The 24,608-nt window shown below is 40.3% G+C and overlaps 2 protein-coding genes across 8 annotated transcripts in view; one reads left to right on the forward strand and one right to left on the reverse strand.

The window, feature by feature from the left end:
- Window positions 1-293: 293 nt before the first annotated feature.
- Tmem68 (transmembrane protein 68) lies at window positions 294-22,176 on the reverse strand. Of its 6 annotated transcripts, XM_041657030.1 has the most exons (9): window positions 22,053-22,139; window positions 20,457-20,569; window positions 18,797-18,841; window positions 17,293-17,681; window positions 14,102-14,266; window positions 11,001-11,194; window positions 5,476-5,536; window positions 3,246-3,385; window positions 584-2,128 (listed from the first exon to the last, which is right to left on the reverse strand). In XM_041657030.1, exons 4-9 carry the CDS (start codon window positions 17,615-17,617, stop codon window positions 2,024-2,026), a joined length of 990 nt encoding a protein of 329 aa, XP_041512964.1. In that variant the 5' UTR covers window positions 17,618-17,681; window positions 18,797-18,841; window positions 20,457-20,569; window positions 22,053-22,139; the 3' UTR covers window positions 584-2,023. The 6 variants fall into 6 exon arrangements, with proteins under 6 accessions (XP_041512969.1, XP_041512968.1, XP_041512964.1 ...); XM_041657029.1 differs by lacking the exon at window positions 20,457-20,569 and having other exon boundaries at window positions 22,053-22,176; XM_041657031.1 differs by lacking the exons at window positions 20,457-20,569; window positions 22,053-22,139 and adding an exon at window positions 20,337-20,355.
- Tgs1 (trimethylguanosine synthase 1) overlaps window positions 22,113-24,608 on the forward strand; it is a 36,652-nt gene continuing 34,156 nt past the window's right edge. Inside the window, exon 1 of one of the 2 annotated variants that reach the window (XM_041657027.1) lies at window positions 22,113-22,461. In XM_041657027.1, the coding sequence (XP_041512961.1) occupies window positions 22,358-22,461 (104 nt within the window). In that variant the 5' untranslated portion in view covers window positions 22,113-22,357. Of the gene's footprint in view, window positions 22,462-24,516; window positions 24,579-24,608 lie in introns of those variants that run through there. The other variant, XM_041657028.1, reaches the window with a different exon arrangement.

Genomic DNA, 24,608 nt, shown 5'->3' on the forward strand with positions numbered 1-24,608 from the left:
GCAGGTAAAGACACTTGCTGCCAAGGCTGACTGACTGGAGTTTAATCTCCACAACAATATGGTAGATCAGAGATACGGATGTTTTCAGAGTGTCCATATACTTACTAATTAAAAGGACAATGACTCTCAGGAAAGAATGGTGCACACTGTCTTAAGTGACCAGTTAGCTACCATTACAAATGACACAAATCAACATGCACCTCCTTGTAATGTGTACATAAAACCCACATCATTGACGTCACAGGTTTGGCTCACATACCCTAAATCAAATCATGATAAAGAATCAGAAAAATAAAATAAATTAAAGGCTTAACTAGGAAAGTTATTCTTTCCATTACAAATTCTCAGTATTATTAAAGACAAACTAGGGCTGAGAAATTACTCCAGATTACAAACAGACTAAAGAGGCAGGAAAACTAAACACAGCGTGTGAGTCTCCTGTGGAGGATGGAGCACAAAGAGAATCTGGTATAACCATTACTGTGAAGAACTAATGAAACTTGAGTTTTGGGTTTTGTTTTGTTTTGTTTCGGTTTTTCGAGACAGGGTTTCTCTATAGCTTTGGGGCCTGTCCTGGAACCAGCTCTTTTAGACCAGGCTGGCCTTGAACTCAGAGATCTGCCTGCCTCTGCCTCCCAAGTGCTGGGTTAAAAGGCGTGCGCCACCACCACCCAGCAAAACTTGAATTTTTAAAATTAATTGATTTACTGTGTATATGTGTGGGCAAACACAAATGACAGTAAACATGAATGGTGGTCAGAGAACAACGTGCAGGTTTTGGATTTTTCCTTCTACCATGTGGGTCCCCAGGATTGAATGTAAACTTAGTGGCAATGATGTCTCACAGACAATTTCACAAGAGAATGATTTAAAATTCACCTTTATTTTTTACATCATTTCTATATACATTTTATATATTTTTATATATATATATATCATAAATATACACTTGTGATTAAAAAGTTCATATAAAACCCAAGTACTACAAAGATGGAAAGAGACATACTGCAGAGGATTTATGATACTTTGCTGTTTAAATACTTTTAAAATCAGTTTTTAGGGAGACAACAAATCAAATGCCATTACATTTTCAGAGAGCTCCGTGTTTACAGAAATTCATCATTCAAGTACATTTTACTGAAATAGTAAGCCACATGACTGGCTGCAGAGCACAGCAAAATAAACCAGGATATTAAGCAAAATCAGGGCTTTCTTGTTCTTATTCCTCAGCCTAGAATCAGCTTCTAACGCCAACTGCGGAATGTGACCGTGATTCTATCCTTACCCCATAAAACACCATGCTGACAACTTAGTCTATATGTTTACTTAGATACTTGTTTAAAATAAATACTAAAGAAATAACAATGTCTTGATTTATAAAACAGTACAGCTCGTTCAATGTGCTTGGCAACTGGACATCACACCTGAAGAAATTGTTACACTCAATGGACAAAAAAAATGTATCTAACTCCTTCAGGGTTCAGGAATCAGTTCAGTTATATCTCTCACACTACAGATAGCACAGTGGACATAAGCAGCTCAAAGTCATGTTCATCACCACAATATTATCATGCTTACATCACTGAGGTACAAAAGCATTCCACAACTTACCCGCAGCTGTGAATGGAATGAAGACAGACAGACACAGGCACCTCTCACCTAAATTCAGTGCTACACCTAATGCATGCGCCCCTAATGTTCAGATCAGCACGGCAGACATAATTTAGAAAAGTCTGCTTAACCTGCTGATATCAAGAAAGACTTAACACTAAGACTCTATGCTTATCATATACTACTAAAGATTGCAAATGCAACATGATCACTTTCTGAGTCAGGCAAGTAATGAGTTACGTATAAATTTGACACAACTGATTGAAAGGACAAGGTTAACAATATAAATTAAACAAGTTCTAAGAAAGATACTTATTAACATGAAGCTTTAAAAACACTATTATACAACCTACAAAATTTAAGACAGCACTGCAGCTGTGAGCTCGTCACTAGAGACTCACTACACTGCCTCTCAATCGGCCTTCTGCTCGCTATGGAAGCGGTCCAGCAGAGCACTCCTGATGTTGCCCGGTATCCTTTGGTGCTTATCAATCAAAGCCTGAAGGGCGGTCTTGGTCTAGTTAAAAAACAAAGAAAAGCCGCTGTTGGTTCAGCCTCAGTACACACCAATCATCCTGTAGAATCTCCATGCCATACTACTTGCAAAGGAACTTCTCTCCCACACGTATCTTGCAGGCCCCTGCCTATGCTTTCTTCTAGCAATTTTAGTGTTTCAGGTTTCAGGGCCTTGTCGGTGACTTAGCAGAGGGAGAAATGGGAAGATGGTGCTCAGGGGGAACAGACCCAGCTTTTCATGGTAAAAATCCTCAAGATCACTTCTGTTCAACAACATGGATGTATTTAACAGAACTAAATTATAAGTATATCTATTTTAGTTTTGTTTAATTTCATCTTGTTTTGACCAGGTTGGTTACAAACTCACAGAGTTTCACTAGCCTCTCTCCCTTCCCCCCCAGAGCTGTAGTTAATATCATATTAATGGTGTAGCACCATACCCGGCAAATCTATATTGTTTCCATCATAGTTCAAAATGCTTTAAATGAACCTCACCTCACTACTATAGTATTTATTGGTTGGTACTAAATTTATAATCAAAACGCACACATAGCAAGGGATGTAGTCCAGTGGTAGAGGGTTTGCCTAGCAGGAGCCAGGCCAGCTTATGGCTCCTTTTTCATAATTTTAAGACTCTTTCAATGCTAAATTCCAAGCTGAGTAGTCTTTTCTCATCCTCATGACTCTTCATCTGCTTGCTAGACAACTGATCACTCCAACATTTGAAGAATCCTCACTAACTTATGCTACTCAAATCGTGTTTGCTTACCTCTCTGCTTGTTCCTCAAGGCTTCCAGTCACACATAGCACCTGACAGAATTCTACGTCTTTAGCATCACTTCTGGCCTTTTCTCATTCTTACTATTAAAGATTGAGATACAGAAACATGTCATCCTGCAGGTGCCTATAAATATATCCCTGGCTTCTGAACACTAAATGACTATAGTCGCCCCCACCCCCACTTTTTCATGTGAGTAAAATGTCACTGGGCCTTGCCAGATGTCTCCAATGGGGCAAAATCACTGTTTGAGAACTTCTGGCATATAATACATAAACAATGACATTCAAATAATTAAAACAAAATCTGCCCTAAGACTAAGAAAGAACACACAAATTACCTTTTCAGCTAATTCTTCGGCAGTTATCTTTGGGTCATATGGAATGGGATCACCTAAGAAGGTCCGCAACTTTACAGGAAAACCTCCATACATTGGAGCAAATGGAAAGCGGAATTTTTCATAAAGCCACTTAAATAATCCTGTTTCAAAGTAAGCAAAATCGTTTTTATTGGACAAATGTGCTATGCATATAACTGTAAACTTTCTAATTAATTACACAAGACTTGCTACAATTCATAGCAGTGTGTGTGTGTGTGTGTGTGTGTGTGTGTATTTCTGAAGCTGGGGGCTGAATCCAGTCCTCACACATCCACATATTAGTAAATAAGCTACATAACCAGCAGAGCCTCTCCTAAAGGGAAGCTTTTCATCACGTACTGGTGCAATGTGCTCATGAGGACTGAGTCTAGAGACCGCTGAAGCAACATACAAGAATTTCTGTACTTTGTACTCAGTTTTTTCTATAAATTTAAAAATAAAAGGGAAAATTAAACAGTTCATTAAAAAACCAAGAAACGTTTTAAAGATTTAAGAATCTCAAAAGACAAACAGGTTACTATCACTGCAGAACAAAGGCTGACGGGCGCCAGCAGACCTGGAAACGTTCAGGGACAAAGAATGAGACACTGACAAGTACCAAAGACAAAGGCCAGGGAGTGAAGGCCCAGCCATGCAGACACCTCACACTGGCCTTCTAGAGATAGCTATATCTAACTCAGCAGGACTGAATTTAAAGGTATTAAAGATGAGTAAGAGAGGTTAAAAAACAGCAACAATGGAATCCAAAAAGGTAAGTTTCACAAAATACAGTTATGTACTGAAACACTAATTACATACACTAACAGAAAAATTACTGTCACACCCAAACTAAAACTCAAAAAAAATTAAAATTAGCTAGGTATGATGATGTATGCTTATAATTCCAGCACCAGTGGGGAGGAGGACAGAAGCAGGTGGATCTCTGTAAGGTCAAGGTTAGCCTAGCCTATTAATAAGTTCAGGCCAGCCACAGTGAAACTGTGCCTCAAAAATAAATAAATAGCTAAGAAAGAATGGAAAGAGGGAAGGAGGGAGGGAAGAAAAGAAGGAAGGAAGGAAGGAAGGAAAAATAAAAGACAATAGACATTTAATTTAGAGATACTGAACTTTAAGTGAAGCTGAAAAGCAGTCAATAAAATTTTGAAAATAACTCATAATTGAAGAAACAGAATTTCTGTAATAAATTCTGATTTGCTATTTGAAAAGATTAACAAAAAATTAGAAATAATATCTAAAGTTAAATATAAGAAATGCATTAAAACAACAGCAATTGAAGGCTTGCTAAGGGGTTTTTATGTGGCTAGGAACAGCAACAGTTACAAAACTGTATTCAACTGAACATAATATATGAATCACAAGCCAAAAACAAGCTGAACATTCCAAAATAAGAGACAGTTTAAAGAAAAAAGAACCTAATTTTTATTATTACAACTATATTAAAAGTGAATTTTTAATTAGTAAACTACAGACAGATAAAAGAAAGTATCAATACAAACATATAGTTTATCATTTTTTTAAGTAATAAGATAAACCAAAGCAAATGACATCCCCATTTCCTCTGAGGGCAATCTTAGTTTAATATGTAGTTCGTTCCATTTTAAAACTAGTTTCTTTGGTTGCTAGTATATAAATGTTTTCTAAATCTTATCAACATAATTTAACACAATATATTAGATGAATCGCTTTGAAGTTTTTAAAAGCCCATTCAAATAAACTTTAATATGTTTATAATACACCTATCAAAAGCATACTGTCTACCAGAAACTCAGGAGGCTGAAGCATGAAAATCACAAATTTGAGGCCAGCCTGGCTACATGGTAAGATCCAGTCTCAGTCCCCAGTCCGTGCAGAATAATAACTGCCACTACTCGGAACCAACTATCACTCAGAGTTTATGGAGAACAGTTATCTAAATACTCATTTTCTAAAATTAATAAATCAAAAGTCACCAGGCATAGTAGCAATGCCTTTAATTCCTGTACTTGGGAGGTCCAGAGACAGATGGAACTCTCTGAGTTTGGAGCCAGCCTGGTCTAGGGAGTTGTAGGACAGCCAGAACTACACAGTGAGAACCTGTCCCCCCCCCCAAAAAAAAAATCAAAAGTTTTCCTAATAGTGTTCAAAACGCCTAATGTTTTAAAGATTATACTATAATTACTATAATTAAAAAACCATAGGAATGAGAACTTACTTGTTCCTCCAAGTGATCTAAATCCTTCTCGAATATTTTGTGTAAACATAGGAATAATGGGCTAAAGAAAAGAATTTGAATTGAAAAGTAAATAAATAAATACACTTAAGGTCTCCATTGAATCACTAAGGCAACTTTTTTGAAGGCACATTTGAAATACTAAAAATAGATTTTGAAACCAGAGGCATATCTAAGGTGGTATGATTTATCAGACTAAATTTGACTTCATAATTTATAAGAATATAAATTGGAAAGACTATTCAGTTGCAACATGCAATATTTTATCTACTGATTTGGCTTATATATAAACCCTTGAAACTCACGAGGACTATCATACTCACTAGTTCCATTAAGTAAAGTGAATGTGGTAGATTAGTTTAACTCATTCCTAACTAATATGTCATTAGGGAAGCTACGAGATGAAGACACTTTGAAGAGTGTGGTGACAGTTAGACAGGGCCCCACAGGCTCGGATATTTGAATCCTTGGTCTCCAGTGAATGGAGCTGCATTGGAGGGATTAGGAGGTGTGATCTTGTTGGAGGAGGTGTGTCACTGGGGGTGGACTTGGAGCTTTCTGTTTCCAGCTTATAGATCAGATGTGAACTCTCAGCTCCTTCTCCAGCACCATGCCTCCCTGCCTGCTGCCATGCTCCCTGCCCTGATGGTCATGGACTGTAACCCTCAGGAAGCATGAGTCCCAAATCAAATGTTCTCTTTTATAAGTTACCTTCATCATGGCATTTGGTCACAGAAACAAAAAAGTAACTAAGACAAAGGGAAAGTTTGTATCAATTTAAAGGATAGGTTTCAGCAAGATGTTCTCATGAAATTAGTAATACATTTTTTTCTGAGCCCGCCAAATCTAAACTGTTCAGTATTAACAAAAAGTATGTGTAAAAATTTTTAAAAAGTGTATAAATTGAAGAATTTTAGATAACAAATTTATAGGATAGTCCATGAACATCAGTGGTTAAATGTGATATTTGATAATGGAAATACTAGATCAATGTCATAAAATAATGCAATATCATAAAGCATCATATAGGAAGGTCATGCTATTGTAAACAGCAAAATATATCAAAATTGGATAAAATACTTTCATATATAAACAAATGCACTGAGCTGAATGTTTAGAATAGATAAGACTACATATACATGTGTATGTGCACATGTTCATGAAGTTCCACATTATCTGTAGAACTCCACACCGTTACAAGCAGGGTCTTAGATAAAGATAACGATCTTCTAAGTCTTTGTCACTCACTTCACTGGGCAGAAGAAAACACAAGGATAAACGTCACACAACTTGTCCTCACAATGAACTAGCTCATCACCTGCTGTCCCTCTCAGCAGAGGGACGACATCTAACATAGTTCAGGGACACCTAATGCAAGCTTTGTTCACTGCTGTGTCCCTCGCACTTAGAAAAGCACCTGGAACAGATGAGATAAAAGGAAGTTATGGAAGAACTAAGGAAGGAATGAGCACATACAGAAAAACGATGCTCCTGACGTCACACAGACGTCAGAGACAGGCAGCAGCGATGCCAACAAGCAGGCACAGCTGTCAAACTGTAAAATGAGGTTAATTCATGAAACCACTGCATAGAGATGATAATGAACACTGAATTCTTTTGTAAAAAAAACCCGCTACTATCTAAGATGACAAGTTTTGTAAAATGAAATGGCTGAAATCCTAGTGTTTTAAAAGTTACATTCCCAGAATTGAGAATTTAGGATGCACGGAAGGAACAGAAACCCTTCCAGCTCACAGATACTGTTTTCTCCCATGACTGAAACTGCTGGCAGTATCTACAGACAGGCATGGTCCTCAAAGCCTGTATTAAAGTGTGCACTTCATGAACATGATTAAGTTCAACACCATTTCCGAAATAGCTAAACTTCTGCAGAAAAACATTCTAGAAGCCACTTCATAGAAGAACGCTTGCCTTACAACTGGCTCAGTCTTCCATGTTAATTTGGACCTATGGTTTTTAAGTGCATCAAACTTCAATCCTTAAAGATACAGCACTAACTTATATCAACTTGATTGTGTACAGTCATTTAACCCTTTCCTTGTGCATATCTGTACACAGGACAGCTGCATACAAAATAGAGAATTTATAATTTCTGTGCCCACATCACTCCCTATGTATGTACACAAGTGTACAGATTTGTAAAACTATTTTTGGAACATCAATTTAGCATGATTACAGAGTCCTACTTCGGCTACTAAGAATAGAGCAAACACTAAACAAGTTGATTATCAAATCTAAGCCTTACTTTCTTCATGTGAAGAGTGGGGAGAATTATAATTACCTTTATCTCAAAAATTTTTATGAATAAAGTGAAATAACACAAATAATTTTTAAATACAATATTCCTTTCCTTTCTTTTATATTTGTTATTTATTTCCAACTAATTAAAGTAATTTTTCCCAACCTAGATGTGGAACTCCCTAAATACTTTCAGGAATCCACAAAATAAGAGTTATATGGTACAAATAAGAGTCTGTCCCAGAAGCCAGGCAGTGGTGGTGATCCTAACACTCAGGAAGCGGATCTCTGGGAGAGGTCGAGGCCAGCCTGGTCTACAATAGCTAGTCCCAGGACAGTTATGGCTGTTACACAGAGAAACCCTGTCTTGAAAAACCAAAAAGAAAAAAAAAAAAGAAAGAATCTGTCCCAGACTGCCCTTTTCTGAGAAAAGAGAGACAGAGAAGTGAATCTTGGGGAGAAGGGAGGTGGTAGGCGGCGAGGAAGAAGGGGAAACTGCGGTTGGGATGAAATATATGAGAGAAGAATAAAAAAATAAAAAGTCTGTCCCATTCAAATGACCTTTAGATATCTTCTGCTGATGTTTTGTGAACTGCAATTGGATTCCCCTTTTATTTCTTAAAGCAGGTCCAGCTTACTTTTTAAATTACTTTGGGTGAAGGGCATTGTTGGGGAATCTTCCAAGCCTGGCACACAATAAACAAGTGTTTTTCCAGTGGTTCCTTTTTAAACACAGCTAACCATACTTCCATATTTTTAAGTGTTTTCTTGCATTTTTGGAAATTTGGTTTGGTCTATTAAGCGATAATTATCATTTTCAACTGTTTAAGTTTTTTTGAAGTTTTCCTCACATCTCTAGAAGGCCCCTTCAATCTCAGATGTCCACACTCACTGTGACATGCAGTCGGGATGGCAAGAACACTGCTGCCTGAACTGTGTTCTGCTCTGGCTCTGTTCTGCCACTGCCTTGCTGGGACCACATCCTCCCATCCTCCCCCTGTGCCTGACTCTCACCTGTAACATGAAACCAGTGGTTCTCAGCCTCCCTAAAACTGAGACTCTTTACCACAGTGATCCTCAGCCTCCCTAACACTGAGGCCCTCTAACACAATGGTCCTCAGCCTCCCTAACACTGAGGCCCTTTAATACAGTTGCCTCCCTAATGCTAAGACCCTTTTCCGCAGTGTTCTCAATCTTTCTAATGCTGTGACACTTTAATACAGTTCCTCATGTTGTGGTGACCCCAAGCCATAAAATTAGTTTCGTTGATAACTTCATAAGTGTAATTTTGTTACTGTTACAAATCATAATGCAAATATCTGTGGTTTCCCATGGTCTTAAGCAACCCCTGAGAAAGGGTTGTTCAACCCCCAAAGAGGTTGCAACCCACACATTGAGAACTACAGCATTAGAATATTACGAGTTACATCCTGACTCTATAGAGACCTCAAAAGTGCTGCAAACTATTTATAGGACTTATGTTATTGGTAAATTAACAGCATTAAAACATTGCATTTATTTAAATTTATATAAAGGCTCTTCCTCAATATTTGGAATTTTACAAAAAAGTCTTAATTGAATTATCTAGCTTATCATAAAAAGTCACCAGGAGACTTAAGAATCTAAGCAGCTCTTCTGTCATTCCTCCTTTCCAGGTCTCCTAAGCAATAGCCTGCTTCAAAGTGTAAACACAAGGATGAAGAATTAGAATTCAAGATAAACTTGCAAGACTCAAACTATTTTGTTATCTTTATCTGAAATATATTTTTTTAAAAAAAAGCTTCCAAAATATAAATGTAAAAAAGTCAATGTCTTGCTTTAAATTAGGATTTTATTCTTGCTATACTACATTTCACTGATTATCTTAGTTTCCCACAGCTGCAGGCAGCCTTCTGTGTTCCGTATAACTCACAGTCTACCACTCTGGTTTCCACATCTGTGCCTACAAACTTTAGGAAATGGGTACAATCAGTCCATTTTCTTTATTACTAGCGACAAATGCATGAGTAAATTAAAAAGCTTTTTGCTGAGTTGAGTAATCTGTGTTTAAAGAAGAAACAGTTAATTCCACAAATACTTAAAGCCTACTCAAAGTAGGCCACTGCACTACTGATTTAAATAGAAAGTTATGTTATTTAAAGAACTTATCTACTGAACAACTGTGTTATTTAAAAAGTTAGGAAGTAGATTTATTTGAACTAGGAGACCACAGTAGAGCACTATAGCAATGACTTCCAGGAGCCACCCATAAGCAGGTGCGTAGATACAGGAGAGAAGAGAGTGCTTTGGAGTATTTTGTTTTGCTGTAAACTTTGTAATTCAAATATAAACTATCCATTCTCCTTTGATACTTTTCTTTAGTTAGAATGAATCACCCACAATCTTTCTTTTTTGACCAACAGTCTACACTGACATGATTCAGAGTCAGACCAAAGATGCAGGCTGGCCTTCCTAACGACAGCAACCTGAAAAGCTAAGTTACTGAAGCTGGCTCAACCTCCTGGCTTGGAGAAAAGAACAAGAGTCCAGTGAGGGGCAGCAATACCCCCGTCTGACAGAAAGCACTCCTCAGGATACAGCTCCTCAGGCCAAGGAGAGCAAAAGACTAAGGAATCCTTTCCAAAGGCTAAAGAAAACACCAATAGCACATCCACACCACTATCTGGGAAGTACAGTAATTACAGGGGTCTCTCAAGTCCATTTAATTTTATTGCTGAATTCATTTGAAAAGTGCTTTTAAAATGTCTAAATTACACCACCATCCATTTCCTATCATTATACTATAAATAGCTGGTCGTTTTTAATGAAAAATGACATTAATCGGCCAGCACTTGTTATAAAAAGTGATTATACAAAAAATAACTATCAAACCAAATTCATCAAAGAAACACACTAAGTCATCGTGCCAAAGTTACCACAGGTTTAAAACACACAGGATGAGCAGACTATGTCATTTAAAAAATAATAATAACTGAAAGAATGGTGGGACTGTGTACAAAATTACAAATCTAATAAAGAAAGTGAAATTTACAACTGAAAAAAATAAAACCTTGTTGGATACTTTCTAAACTTCCAGATCACTTTTTTGGTTTTAAAGAAGGCTTCTTATGCATAAGGAATAGTGTTCTTTTGCTATATCCCTATAAATTGCTATATACAGCGACTTTATTACGAGGAAAGATGCTGGCTTCGTACACGTCAGCCCACCTTTAAGCATCTGCTTGGACAAGGACGTCGGTGTGACTCACCACTTGCGCATCAATGGCGACCTGCGCAAAGCCTTTCCGGCTACCCCAGATGATGCTGTAGGTTTCATCACTGAGCAAGGCTTCTCGGACTCCTCCTGGTGAAATAGCCAGCAAGTGGCCACTCCTCAGGATTTCAACACATTTTTCTCTTGGCCCATGAAGAGCACAAAATACGTCTAGTAATAAACTGAACCCTGTAAAAAAAAAAAAAACCATAAGCACAAAGATATATCTTTATCTCGTTTGATTCATTTAAGAGCAAAACTCATCACGATCTATGCTATTTACTAGCTAGACTTTTATAAACTTTTTTAAGCCACTAGCTCTTAAGGTACAAGACCTGTTTCACTTATGAAGTAATATATATCTTACTGATCATCTACTATTGATTATTTTCTGCCTGATCACCTCCTTACTATGGTTACCTTACATTTTCAAATTCTTAATTAAAACCTTATCATGAAAAACAGAGATCGTTCTCCCCATTTTACAGATGACAAAAGCCAGGCTTAAAGGCTAAGTAGTGTATTCCAAGTCACACAATAGACTTTCCCACTGTGCTATGTCCAGTCCTAAGTACCTGCCACTGACTTTCAGGCCACATACAGTCTCACGTACTGTTAAAACAATCAGAGATGATGTCTCATCAGCAACTCAAATCTTTTTTTTTTCTTTTTGGATTTTTCAAGACAGGGTTTCTCCGTAGCTTTTTGGTTCCTGTCCTGGAACTAGCTCTTGTAGACCAGGCTGGCCTCGAACTCACAGAAATCTGCCTGCCTCTGCCACCCGAGTGCTGGGATTAAAGGCGTGCGCCACTGCCGCCCGGCAGCAACTCAAATCTAATCTCCCACTAACCCTGCAACAAAGAACCACCTGAGAAAATGTAAATCTGACTACATTCAGACATACTAAAATTAGCTAAGACTATAATCAAATCTATTGAAATAAAGTTAGATGATGCTAATCCTACAATTAAATTTTTATAACAACAGCAAATAAGTATCGTTGAGAACTTGAATCAACTGAGGAAGGGTATTTGACCCAGGAAGAGCTAATAATTCCAAACCTTAGCATCATAGAACCTTTCACACTATGACTTCCCTGCATGAAAGACATCCTGTCAATGAAAAGTACTTTAATAAAAACCCTACAGTGGACCTTCATGTGATCTCCGTATTTTCCTGCTTGAGACCGAGGACATGGATGGGTCCTAGAACTGGGCAGGCTAACATTGCTTCCCAGTGCCCTACTGAGCAGAACCAACATTATAGATGTCATAGGGAACTAAGGGAAGGTAGAACACAAAATTTCTCTCTTGCACTAAGAATTAAAATAAATGACTAAAGGTAAATCAGTGTCAAATATAGTATGGGGATAGAGGAAAAAATGTTTTGAAAAACCTAAAAATGTTCAGTTTTCTTATTTAGGAAAATGGAAAGCTAAACGCAAACCCATGCTCTGTAACAGAACAATAGTGAAGCCAACACTTGAACCAGATATTAAAACTGTCCTTGGCTGGGGTGTGGTTCAGAGGTACGACTGCTTGGCTAGCATGTGGAAGGGCCCTAGCTTTAACCTCCAGAAGCGGACAAGTATAGAAGGCACTGTAAGACAGTAATGCTTACCATTAAATCTTTTGGGAGCATAAAACCCACAAAATTGTAAGTATGTGAAAATGTCACTTAAAGAAATCAAAATAACTAGTTATGGTGCGATTCTAATACCCTCTGGTCCCAATCTGCAGAACGTCATCGCATTCTTTCTGGAGGAAAGCCTCATCTGATTTAGCGTATACACAAAGTAGAAATGGGGGTTCCGGCACAGACTAACACACTAACCATATATATGGAAGGCACTGGAGTAGGCTGGTCCTTAACTTGCTGCTGGGCTTGAGTCTGCTTGCTGGGCCAGCTCTGCCTTTAGCATTCCAGAGAGCATACTATCAACTCTCCTGGCTTGTTTCTAATGATTTAGTGATGAAAGAAAATAAGATTTATCTTCAGTAAGATCATTCAATGAGTTGTTATTTTTTTTTAAAAAAAAAAAAAGAACTAGTTTATCTTAAACAATCTGAGTAACTTTTAAAAACTATAAAGCTATTATGAGTAGACTTAAAATGCAGTGCTCATCCTGAAGAGCATGAGTCCCTGAGGCAGCTCAGACTAGATGAGACATGATATATGGGCATACTCTTTAGGACAGTGAGGACAAACACAGCCTGTATACTTTTTCTCTAATTTTGATTTGCTACTAAACTTTAACAGAATTAAACAAGAAAAAATTATCTTACAAAAAATATGAAATTTTAACTACCTTGTATACAAAATTATATATCTTTTCTTAAAAATTCTACTTGAAAATTCAAGATTTGGGTTAGGGATATAGCTGAATACAGAGCAGGTACCTCATGTCCCATCTGCACCATCATAATAAAGAAACAAAATTCAAGACTTAAGCCTGTCCTTGGGGCACAAATGTTTGCAGTCCGCCTGCCTGGTGGACTGAGGCAGAAGGCTTACTCGAGAAACCAGGCTGAAAGCCAGGCTGGGTAACCAGCAGGAAATAGGACCGGAGGGCTGCACTTTAGTGGGAGAAGGTTTGCCTCCTAGTTCATCCCCAGGGGTCAATCCCCAGGAGAGCCAAAAGCAAAGCAAAAAGAGAGGAGGAAGAAGGAAGAGAATAATCGGAGTCAGTGTGGAAGAAAGGGAGGAAGAAGCAGGGATAATTAGAGCCAGCAGTGGTGGCCACACCTAGAAATCCAGGACTCTAGAGCAGCTAAGGAAGGGTTACCACTCAAGTCAGGTCAGGCTTCTTAAACTGGATAATTAGATGTTTTCAAATCTGTTATCCTTAGGAGGCAAACACGCCTTTATTTTTTCTTTTTTTGGTTTTTTGAGACAGGGTTTCTTTGTGTTATTTTGGAGCCTGTCCCGTGACTCGCTCTGTGGACCAGGCTGGCCTCAAACTCAGATCCACCTGCCTCGGCTTCCCGAGTGCTGGGATTAAAGGCGTGTGCCACCACTGCCTGGCTTGGCAAACACTCTAAACAACACTAAGGTCACACTACCACACAATCTGATCATTACACACAGTTGTTTTACCTGGGATTTTAAAGACAAAGTGGTCAGCTACTACTCGGCATGTTCTGCCCTTGTGGATGAAAATCTTAGCCATGAAGTAGTAAAAGTCTATGGGAATCGCTCCATGATAAAAAATGATAAGCGCTGGTCCTTCCGGTATCTTTTCCATCCCATGAACTTCGTAACCTGTTGGGAAGACAAGTTGCTGATACATAAAATGCAGTAAATTAAAATAGGTCTCTGCTGCCCTGTTCGCTTCTTTTGGATAGTTCTTCCCCTTTCCCAGAATTTTGGACACAGAATAATTTGGTTCTATGGTCTTACAGTGTGACAGAATGAACATGGCACTCGAGTGGCTCAGAGTCACCAGCAAGGGTGGCTCAGGAGAGGGAGCCCTCAGCAGGGAAGTGTAGCCCACGTGATGGGTGCTGGGGAAAAGGAAGGGAGTGGAGGACAGACAGCACAAATACAGCACGGGCGGGCGGGAGTGAAACAAGGGCAGAATCCACCCCAGCATGGGCTGGTAGCAGAGGTTAGAGCCAAGTGTGGAGGAGCTTATGCTAGGCTAGGGCTGCCTGCAGTCGACAGCCATCAGGGATCCCTCGCAAACTGCCTTAGCTTCCCCGTGACTCGCCGCCTAGTGTGGATGGTACCTACATTTTCTTCTGATGTCTATTTAACATAAGTAGGATTCTACTATGAATATATTTAGGGATCTTTTCTGTCCAACAGTGTACATGCTTCGGGAATGTATGAAGCATGAAAGAACCTTAGGCTATCGCACAGAGGTTCAGGGAAGTTATTTCCGAGGTACACTAGGAAGCAGAGTGAGGGTACAGTCTTGGACAAAGGGGTATAGACCCCTGCTTGAAACTGTTTCCTGAGGAGCAAAACAGAGGTAGAATATAAACTTCATCTATCAGAATACAAGGTTTAAAGAAGTAAAAGTGGATAAAAGTATTTACCAGTGTTTAGAGCACTCAAAAGAAAAAGGATTTACAGATATTTTAATATGAATATATTATTATCACAACACGTTAGCCAAAGAGGCGATCGGTGGTGGGTACCAGGACGCAAACCTGGGTCCTCTGCAGTAGTAACAGGTACTCCAAATGCTGAGCCATTCATCAAATCAGAATTTACCAAAGTCCAGTATAGAACAACGGTCACTAGAGACTGGACAAGGAGGGGTGAAATAGAGGGGTAAATGGACAACATGAACGCACAATGTAAGCATGCGTGGGAATCTTTCAGCGAATCCCCACTGTAGTGCTAATATGTGTTAGAAACTATTTTTTAAGACAGCAGGCTTTTATAAAGCAAAGTTACCCTTTATGTTTTTTCTTTAGGCGCCTGCTTGCCCTTCCACTTTTACGCTATGCATGAAGCCACCTGAGACTTTCACCAGGAACCAAAGGTATCCGCCTATGCTCTTAAAACATTTAGAATTGAGCCATTTACAAATTACCCAATTTCAGGTATTCTGTTATGGAAACGACAGGGACTGTGGCACATATAGATCGAACCTTTGGCACTTCTATAAAGTCCAAATGCATCCCACCTATAAATAAGGGACTGGTGGAAAATGAAGTAAAAGAGGAAGGCACAAGCCCTTGGAAGCAGACAACTGGAGGCAGTTTTCACGGCGGACAAAAGCTGAGCCACTGGTCACTAAATGCACGGTGTCACAGCTTCTCCGGATTAGCAAGAAAGAAGTGGACTCCCACCTCACTTATCTGGGGAGACACGCCAACTTCTTAGATGATCAAGTGACAAACAAGTAAACACCACTATACAACTTATATTTATGTTTACTACTATGATATAATAGTTCATTCTTTAAAAAATGTCACACTGGTAGAATCAAATTTACTCTCAACAGAATAACAGTAGCACACGCCTTTAATCCCAGCACTTGGGAAGCAGAGGCATGTGGATCTCTGTGAGTTCAAAGCCAGTTTGTTCTACACAAAGTTCCAGGATAGTCAGGGCTACATAGAAACCCTGTCTCTAAGAAGTAAAACTTAAAAAAAAAAAAAAAAAAAAAGGAAAAGAAAAAGAAAAAGGAAAAGGAAAAAAAAAATCTAGTCAAGTAAGGTGGCACTGGCTATAACCCCAATAATATTCAGGAAGCGAAAGGAGGACTAAAAATTCCAGGCTGGCTAGACTACATAGCAAGACCGTCCTGCCTGCGCTCCCCCACCTGCGCCCCGCCTACCTTCTTCACATCTCAAAAAATAAAACCAGGTGTGGCTGCAAAGACAGCTCGGCAGACTTGCTGCTGTCGCAGAGGACCAGAGTTCAGTCTCCAACAGCCATTGATGGGGCTCACAAAAGCCCACAGCTCCAGCTCCAAGGGATCTGACATCCTCCTCCGGCCTCTACCAGCACAGTCGCCCACACGTACACATACACACACAATCAGAATAAATAAATATTTTAAAACAACAAGAAAAAGCAGTTTCTATGAAGTAGAAAGAGGTCAGTAAGGAGAGAAAGAGGCCTGAGGGGAAAAGGAACAAGGGAACAAAAGACAGTTATGGGATATATGTGAAATAAAAGCAGAAGGACTGCTTAAAGCAGGAGGGATAAAAAGGAGGTGGGGATGGGGAGAGGAAAAGGAACTGGCCATGAAGAAGAACAAAGTATAACAACAGATACATATGAAAATGTCACAAGAAAAGCTATTACTCTGTGTGGTAAGAAAAGAAGAAATTTTGACAATTTTAAGTAGTTTTTATAGATGCTTTAAGCATCAATTTTCATATTTCAGTTCATTGTAATTGACAGCGCTGTCGGGTGGTGGTGGTGCACACCTTTAATCCCAGCACTCAGCAGGCAAAGGCAGGCAGATCCCTGTGAGTTTGAGGCCAGCTTAGTCTATAAGAGCTAGTTTCAGGACAGGTACCAGAGCTACACAGAGAAACCCTGTCTCGAAAAACAAACAAAAGAGAGAGAGAGAGAGAGAGAGAGAGAGCTATGTAATTCTTCAACAGAAACAAATGTGTTTAGGAAACATCATTTAAAGACATACATATACACAATACATGTAAACAGATTAACAAGGAATTGTAAATATCCTTTCCATCCTATTTTTTAGTAACTTCCCAATCAAGAAACAGAAACATGGTGTCAGTGCTCCACACCATGGCAACAGATACCACGGTATCCCTGCTTACCATGGCAACAGATACCACGGTATCCCTGCTTACCATGCCAAACCGCTGCGTGTCCATCCCACAGAGTGGCCACTGTTTTCCTTGCGCCATTCCATAAATTATGAGAGTAGGCTTCCTTTAACACATTCTTCCTCTTATAGATGTGCAGAAAAACCACAGTAAGATAGAGAAGAAAGATGGTAAAGTAAGGGAGTATTAAAAGTATCAGTGGGGTAAAAACCCACAAGAGATGGCTTGCAAAATTCAAATAGTCCTCCAACTGCTCCACACCCAGCCACTGCTCAAGCACGTGAATCAAACAAGTCATGTAGGGCACGGAGGCCTGGCCTGCAGCACAGGTTTGGTTGTTGTCTGTCATTTTCTTCAGATGAAAACCCCAGATTCTGTCTCTTTCTTCATTGCCATATGTTTTAATCTCAACACTAGAAGGGAAAATAATTCAGTTACACTCTTCACACATACACAAAGTTAAATATTTTAGTCTGCATAAAAGATGATAGATTTTTAATGTGACAAGGATAACATTTTGTCTACGAAATTATGAAAAGTGTTGGGTTTAGCTTTTTGGTTTTGTTTTGTTTCCGAGACAGGCTTTCTCTGTGAAGCCCTGGCTGTCCAGCAACTTAGTGTGTATAGCAGGCTAGCCTTGAACTCACAGAGATCCACTTGCCTCTGCCCCCCCCCCCCTGTGCTGGGATGAAAGGCATGCGCCACCATACCTGGCAGGGAATAGCTTCTAAAGGAACCCCTAAGCCGGGCGGTGGTGGCGCACGCCTTTAATCCCAGCACTTGGGAGGCAGAGGCAGGCGGATCTCTGTGAGTTCGAGACCAGCCTGGTCTACAAGAGCTAGTTCCAGGACAGGCTCCAAAACCACAGAGAAACCCTGTCTCGAAAAACCAAAAAAAAAAAATAAAATAAAATAAAGTAACCCCTAAGCTGTGACTGAGACAGGAAAACAGCTCAGATGTTACTCTAGCTCATCTTCCATGGATAACTAATGCAGAGTGAGCACAGCTCGGATGTTACTCCAGCTCAACTTCCGTGGATCATGCACACCATTTTCCACTTTACACTGAGACCAACTGTGTCCCTCACAAAGGAAAACATCAGTACTTTCAGTAAAGCAACCCAAAGCTTTAGGAAATGATAACATACATGTATGGATATTTTCTTTCTTTTTTTTTTTTTTTTTTTTTTTAGATTTTCGAGACAGGGTTTCTCGGTAGCTTTTGGTTCCTGTCCTGGAACTAGCTCTTATAGACCAGGCTGGCCTCGAACTCACAGAGATCCACCTGCCTCTGACTCCCAAGTGCTAAGATTAAAAACGTGTGCCACCACCGCCCGGCTTGGATATTTTCTTTATGGAGAAACAGGTTTCATAGGAGCCTGTCTGCTCTTCTGATACACAGAATTTTAAAAATTATACATATATCATTTATTTTACAGTCACTAAAATTTCTATTAAAACATAAATAACTAAAAACATAGCTACAAGTTTTGTATGAAGTCATCGTCTAAAACAAGTACTTGACTTACCAGAAATTATACAAATATCTTGTCTTTAGCTTCAATATAAGTGCTCTGAAAACACAGTAAACAAATGAAATATATCATTAAATAAAAATCATTACAGCTAAGTTTACATTTCCATGGACTAAGTGGCAGGAGGCAGGCACAAATCTGACAAATAATGATAGTCCTAGGTGTGTCACAGGTTAGTCACACTCAGGACACCTCTGCGTAGCTGAAGACTGCTGATTATACATTACACTATTCTACCAAAGCTCACATGAACCTGCATTTGCATCTATAAGGGGGACACAGAAATGTAGGGTGTCTCAATGGCTGTCACTCAAATTGCTAAATATATTGGACAATACAACGATATTAATCTTATATAATTATCTACACAAGGTTTCCTTCTTTCTTTCATATTTTCACTGGTTCAAAGTCTGATCTAAACAGTTTAACTATCATTTCATATTGCATAATCTTAAGAAAGTCCTCTCAGATTCTTTGTGAGAGTCAGGAAAGGAATAAAAGAGAGGTACTAAACCAGACCCTCGCACAAGAGCAATTACATATTGTCTTGTTATCAAGATTACCTTGCTAGCTTTATGACAGTACACACTTGAACTAACAGGGTATTAGGTCTGATTTCCTTGTAACCAATAGCATTTATCTGTGAGAAAACCAGGTCTATTCTGTTCACAGAGGATGAACACAGCATAACTTTTATTTTCAACAAAAGCAGCAATATTAGACTTTATGGTTTAAAGTTACTAGAAAAAAAAAGACACAGGGAAAACTGTGCCCCCCAAAGCACAAACATCAAAAGTAAAAAAGTGACAACGGGAAAAACAGCTACACACTAAAGTTTCCCCCACAGCAGGCTATTTCTAGATTGTACTTAGCCCTCAAAAGGTTCAACAACAACAACAAAAAGTATAAATAATCCCATTAAAAACAGAAGGCTAATGATTTGAATAGTCACTTCTCAGGAGATAATACAAGTGACCAACAAGCAGAAGAAAAATACTCAGCATCGCTCTGTAGCTACTCCTGGCTGTCGACCGCCTAAGAAGCAAATCTCTGTGAAGGTCTGTGAGGATTTTTCTTTAGGGCTATGTTAACTGAGGTGGGAAGTCTCACGCTAAATTCGATGGTACCATCTCATGCTCTAATACACGAAATCAGTCTCAAAGATAAAGAATAGTGTGCTGGGTGGTGGTACCCGCCTTTAATCTCAGCACTCAACCACGCAAAGACGCAGAGGCAGGTGGATCACTGTAAGTTTGAGGAGAGCTGTTCTACAAAGTGAGTTCCAGGACAACTAGGGCTACACAGAGAAACCCTGTTTGGAAAACAAAACAAACAAACAAAAAGAATAGTGGTTACTATAGCCCAGGACAAGAGCAGGGGAGGAAGGATAGAGACAGGATGATCTAATGGGTAGAGGACACAGCCAAAAGCAAGAGTTAACTTTGAAAGTCTAGTAGGAAAACTGTTTCTCACAAAATGACTACCCCAAAACAGCTAATAAAGCACAGTCTGGCCAGGTGTTGGTGCTGCACACCTTCAATCCCAGCAGATGGATCTCTGTGTGTTCAAGGCCAGCCTAGTGTACAAGAGCTAGTTCCAGAACAGGCTCCAAGGTTACAGAGAAACCCTGTCTAAAAAAAAAAAAAATTATTACCTGACCCTATAGGGAGGGTGCGTGACTGAGCATGTTCCATGTTGATGTGGAAGTGGAGGACAACTTTCATGAGTCAGTTCATGCTTTGCAGCACGCACCTTTAACCAGTAAGCCTTCTCCCCCGTGTCCAGGTGGCATTTAACAAGAAAAGGGGAAAACAAATTGCGAGTTCAAGCTTCTCTCTCCAGGTTCTGACATACATTACATTTCAAGGATTTTGTTTTTTAAATATAAAAAATACTCTTCTAGCCGAGCAGTGGTAGCACACGCCTTTAATCCCAGCACTCCAGAGGCAGGCAGGCAGAATCTCTGTGAGTTCAAGGCCAGTGTGGTCCACAGTTCCAACACAGGCTCCAAAGCTAGAGAAACCCTGTCTCGGGGGAAAAAAAATGTTCTACTTTTGGCTAAAATCTTCCACTCTTTTGATAACTGCTGTTCTATGCTACAGTATATTCTAAGTATAATCACTCATGCCAATAATGCTGTAATACATTCATTTATCTATCTACTTATCTGTCATCTATCTTTCTATTTACTTTGAGCCAGAGTCTGTGTGGCCCTGACTTGTTTCGCGACCAAGCAGGCCTTGAACTCATAGAAATCTGTCTCCATCTGCTTCCTAAATCTGAGATTCAAGGTATGTGCAACCATGCCCCGCTAAAATACACATCTAGACTGGTGTGCCTGCATGTGCAGTACTTCTTCCTTCCTAACCCCTAAATCTATTTCTGACCTAAAATAAACCAGTGTTAGTAAAGTGGTAATAAACATTTCCTTTCAAAATTAAAGCATCTCCATAGATTCACAAACGCGGCTCGAATACAAATGAGCATTCTAAATATCTAGATTTCATTTCAGTTCTTTTATAGCCCAGAAATAGTTAGTAGCATAAACTAAGTCCTCAACGATCCAACAACCTTAGAGCATAAGCTTGTTTTGTTTTTGAAGGAGCTGTTGGTCAGTCTCAAGCAGCACCTAGCACTAAATGTCTTGTTTTCTCTCCAAATACAGCACAACTCTAAGTTTTCTATATCCAATGTATGTACTATTATTTCTTACTAAATGTTTACTGGATTGGAAAACCCAGCGACCAAAGCAACGCAGCATCTACAAGGTCTGGGCCGACTCGAATTTGCAAATATAAAAGTTTATAAGGGTTGCTTCCTTTGATCCTGTCCGCAACCTCACGGGGTAATTATTGCTATTCGGCCCCTTTTTATAGATGATCAGATGCTGTTCAGAAAGGGCCAAATCACTCGCCAGGTCACACGGTACTAAAGAGCACAAACTAGGATCCCAAGCCTGCACGGTCGGCACCCCATCCATCCTCGTCCCTAGAGCCTCACGCTTCCCTCCAGCTCCATCACCAGACGCTAGAGAAGCCCAGCCTCACAAGAGAAGCTGCGGGAAGGTCCGGGAGCAGAGAGGATGCGCACGGGTCTCTGAAAGCCCGCGGGTGACGGGTGTGACAGTAACTCCGCTCCCCGCCGGAGAAGCGCAGCCCAGGGGACCAGCCCGCCTTTCCGTTCCCCGTCCCGCGACCCCGCCTGCCACAAGCTGGAGCAGCGCGGGGAGGTCCGGGATGGGGTCACGCACCTGCCGCGGGAGGCACGGAAAGCCAGACAGTCCTCAGCGACGTCGGCAGCTACTCCGCGCGGCGAGCTCCCCTTAAGCACCTGTGAGGAAGAAGCCCGGGCCACCTTGGCAGTGACACCGCCCTCTCCCCGCCCCTTCCGGTAGTCGCAGTTGCTGCTTCCGTTGTGCCTGGCGGGCTCCGGGCTCGAGCGTTCCCGGGTGCGTTCCGGCTCCTCCGCCCCGGCCGCTGAGTCTGATCTCTGTCTCCAGCAACCGAGCAGAGGCCCAGCCCCGCCGGGGACAGGAGAGCCACCCCGGAGAACAAAATGTGCTGCGAGAAGTGGAGCCACGTGGCCGAAATGCTGCTCTTCATTGAAAACCGCGACGAGGAGGACACGATCCATTGCCTCTGTTCCCGGGCGTTTGTGGAGTAAGTCGTGACTGGCCTCTTCCTTTTTCTCCTTGCTCGGGACTCGGGGTGTCGCTGAGGTCGAGTGAGGCTTTCCTGAAAGCCAGATGACCTGCTTCTAGGCCTTAGTGGTGGCTACGGAAACTCGAAGCCCCTCAGTCGTGACGGGGTGCTCTCCTACTGCCATTGCTAAAGGAAAGATTAGTTCTGAGATTTTTAACGTGTGGTGGCTTTCATATGTTATTTCACACTTATAAACTAAGGCCAGTCTCAAAGTTGAGTGGGTTGGACGAGGTGGACCGGGCCTGTAATCACAGCACCTCAGTAGCAGAGGCAGGATCAGGAGGGGGGCTTGAGACCAGCTTCAGCTACACGAGTAAGATAGAGGTGTGAAGTGTAAACCAAAAGCTGTAGCATAATGAGGCGAAAGTTCGAGGCAGAGCCCCCTTTTCAAACTGTAAAATCTTTTCCAACAGAAATTCACAGATTATTTGAGATGAAAGCCTTAAGTCTGTTGACAGCAGTGGTGGGGGACATGTTTGTTAAAAATTGCCTGAGTGGGACGAACCGACTGGTAGTAAAAGCACCGAAAAGAAAATTCGGACCTAGACATTCTTTTCATTATGTTAATAATATGAATTAAGCCACCTAAGTCGGTTTTTTGTTTGTTTGTTTATCCCTAGAAAATGTGTTTTTACCCCAGTGTCACGTGCTTCTCAATAAATTCAGATCTTTATGGAAGTGAATTTATAGCTTAAGATTTTAAGTTGATGGGTGCTCTTTCATTATGTACTCGGGGAAGAACTCTGAAAGTTCCTCAAAATAAAACACCATGTTAAATCTATTATCTAAAAATAGTGTCCTTATTGTAGTTGGGTGTGCATTTAATTCAGTGAAGGTTTTTGTTTTGTTTTTTTTTTGTGTGTACTCCTATTAGATGTGCTAATGGGCAATTATGAGACTGAACCGGGCTACACGGATTTACTTCCTAAGCAAAGGAGATCAATATTGTATTAAGATAGTTATCTACACAGTTATGCAATTAGTTATGGCTATGAAACAGGCCTGTGGTGCTCTGCTATGAATCTGTGGCAGGATTGAGAGTGGAAATTATGCAGCCTTGGGAAGGGAAAAGAACTCCTCCATCTAGGGTCTTCTTGAAGACTATGTCAAGTCAAAGTCAAGAATGCCAGCATTTTTAACAAAACTTGCTGGGCAGTGAGATGGCTCAATGAGTAAAGGCCTTTACCCCCTGTAATACTGAGGACCCGAGTTCAATCCCCAGGACCCACATGGTGGGAGGAATCAACCCCAAAAGTTTAAGACATGGTCTTACCAAGTGACTCTGGCTAGCCTGAAACTCACTTTTTAGGTCAGGCTGGCTTCAAACTCCCAGAGCTCTGCCTGCCTCTGCCTCCCAATACTAGGATTAAAGGTGTGTGCCACCACGCCGTGCTGTACATATTTTTCCTAAGAGAATGCTAAAATAATAGCCATGTTTAAGCAAAAGCATTTATGGTCTTCCTAGTTCCCAAATACTTTCTAGGAATGGCACCCAAGACTGAAATTTTACTTACAGTAAAAAATCTTAATTCCCCTAGACCAGTCATTCTCAACCTTCCTAATGCTGTGACCCATTAATACAGTTCCTCATGGTGACCTCCCAGCTATAAAGTTATTTTCATTTATAACTTTACACTACCTTGTACTACTTTATAACTGCAGTTTTGGTGCTGTTATGAATCATAATGTAAATATCTGTTTTTTTATTTTACACCAACCTGAACCGCTGCCCTAGCTATAATCCTATACCATCTGAAGCCGCTCTGTAATCTTATCTAAATTTCTTAATGACCCTCTGAGATAGAGCACCAGAAGCCACCAGAAACATGGCTGATGTGTTCAACTGAGGAATGAACCCCCAAAGATGAGGTCTTTGAACCATTGGTTCTCATCTAGTGGCACTATTTGGGAAGATGGTACATCACTTGGGCAGGCTTTGAGAGTTCATAACTGTCACTTCTGGTTTGCATTCTCTCTGCTTCATGTTTTCAGTTGAAGACGTGATCTCTCCACTTCCTGTTCCCGTTGCCTGCTGTCTTGTCTCCCCTGCCATTATGGACTCTCCCACTGGAATCGTAAGCCAAAATAAACTCTTCCCTACGTTG

The sequence above is a fragment of the Microtus oregoni genome, unplaced genomic scaffold (assembly GCF_018167655.1).
Source record: "Microtus oregoni isolate MIOR12 unplaced genomic scaffold, Mior012 000008F_ref0000371, whole genome shotgun sequence".
Lineage (NCBI taxonomy): Eukaryota > Metazoa > Chordata > Mammalia > Rodentia > Cricetidae > Microtus > Microtus oregoni.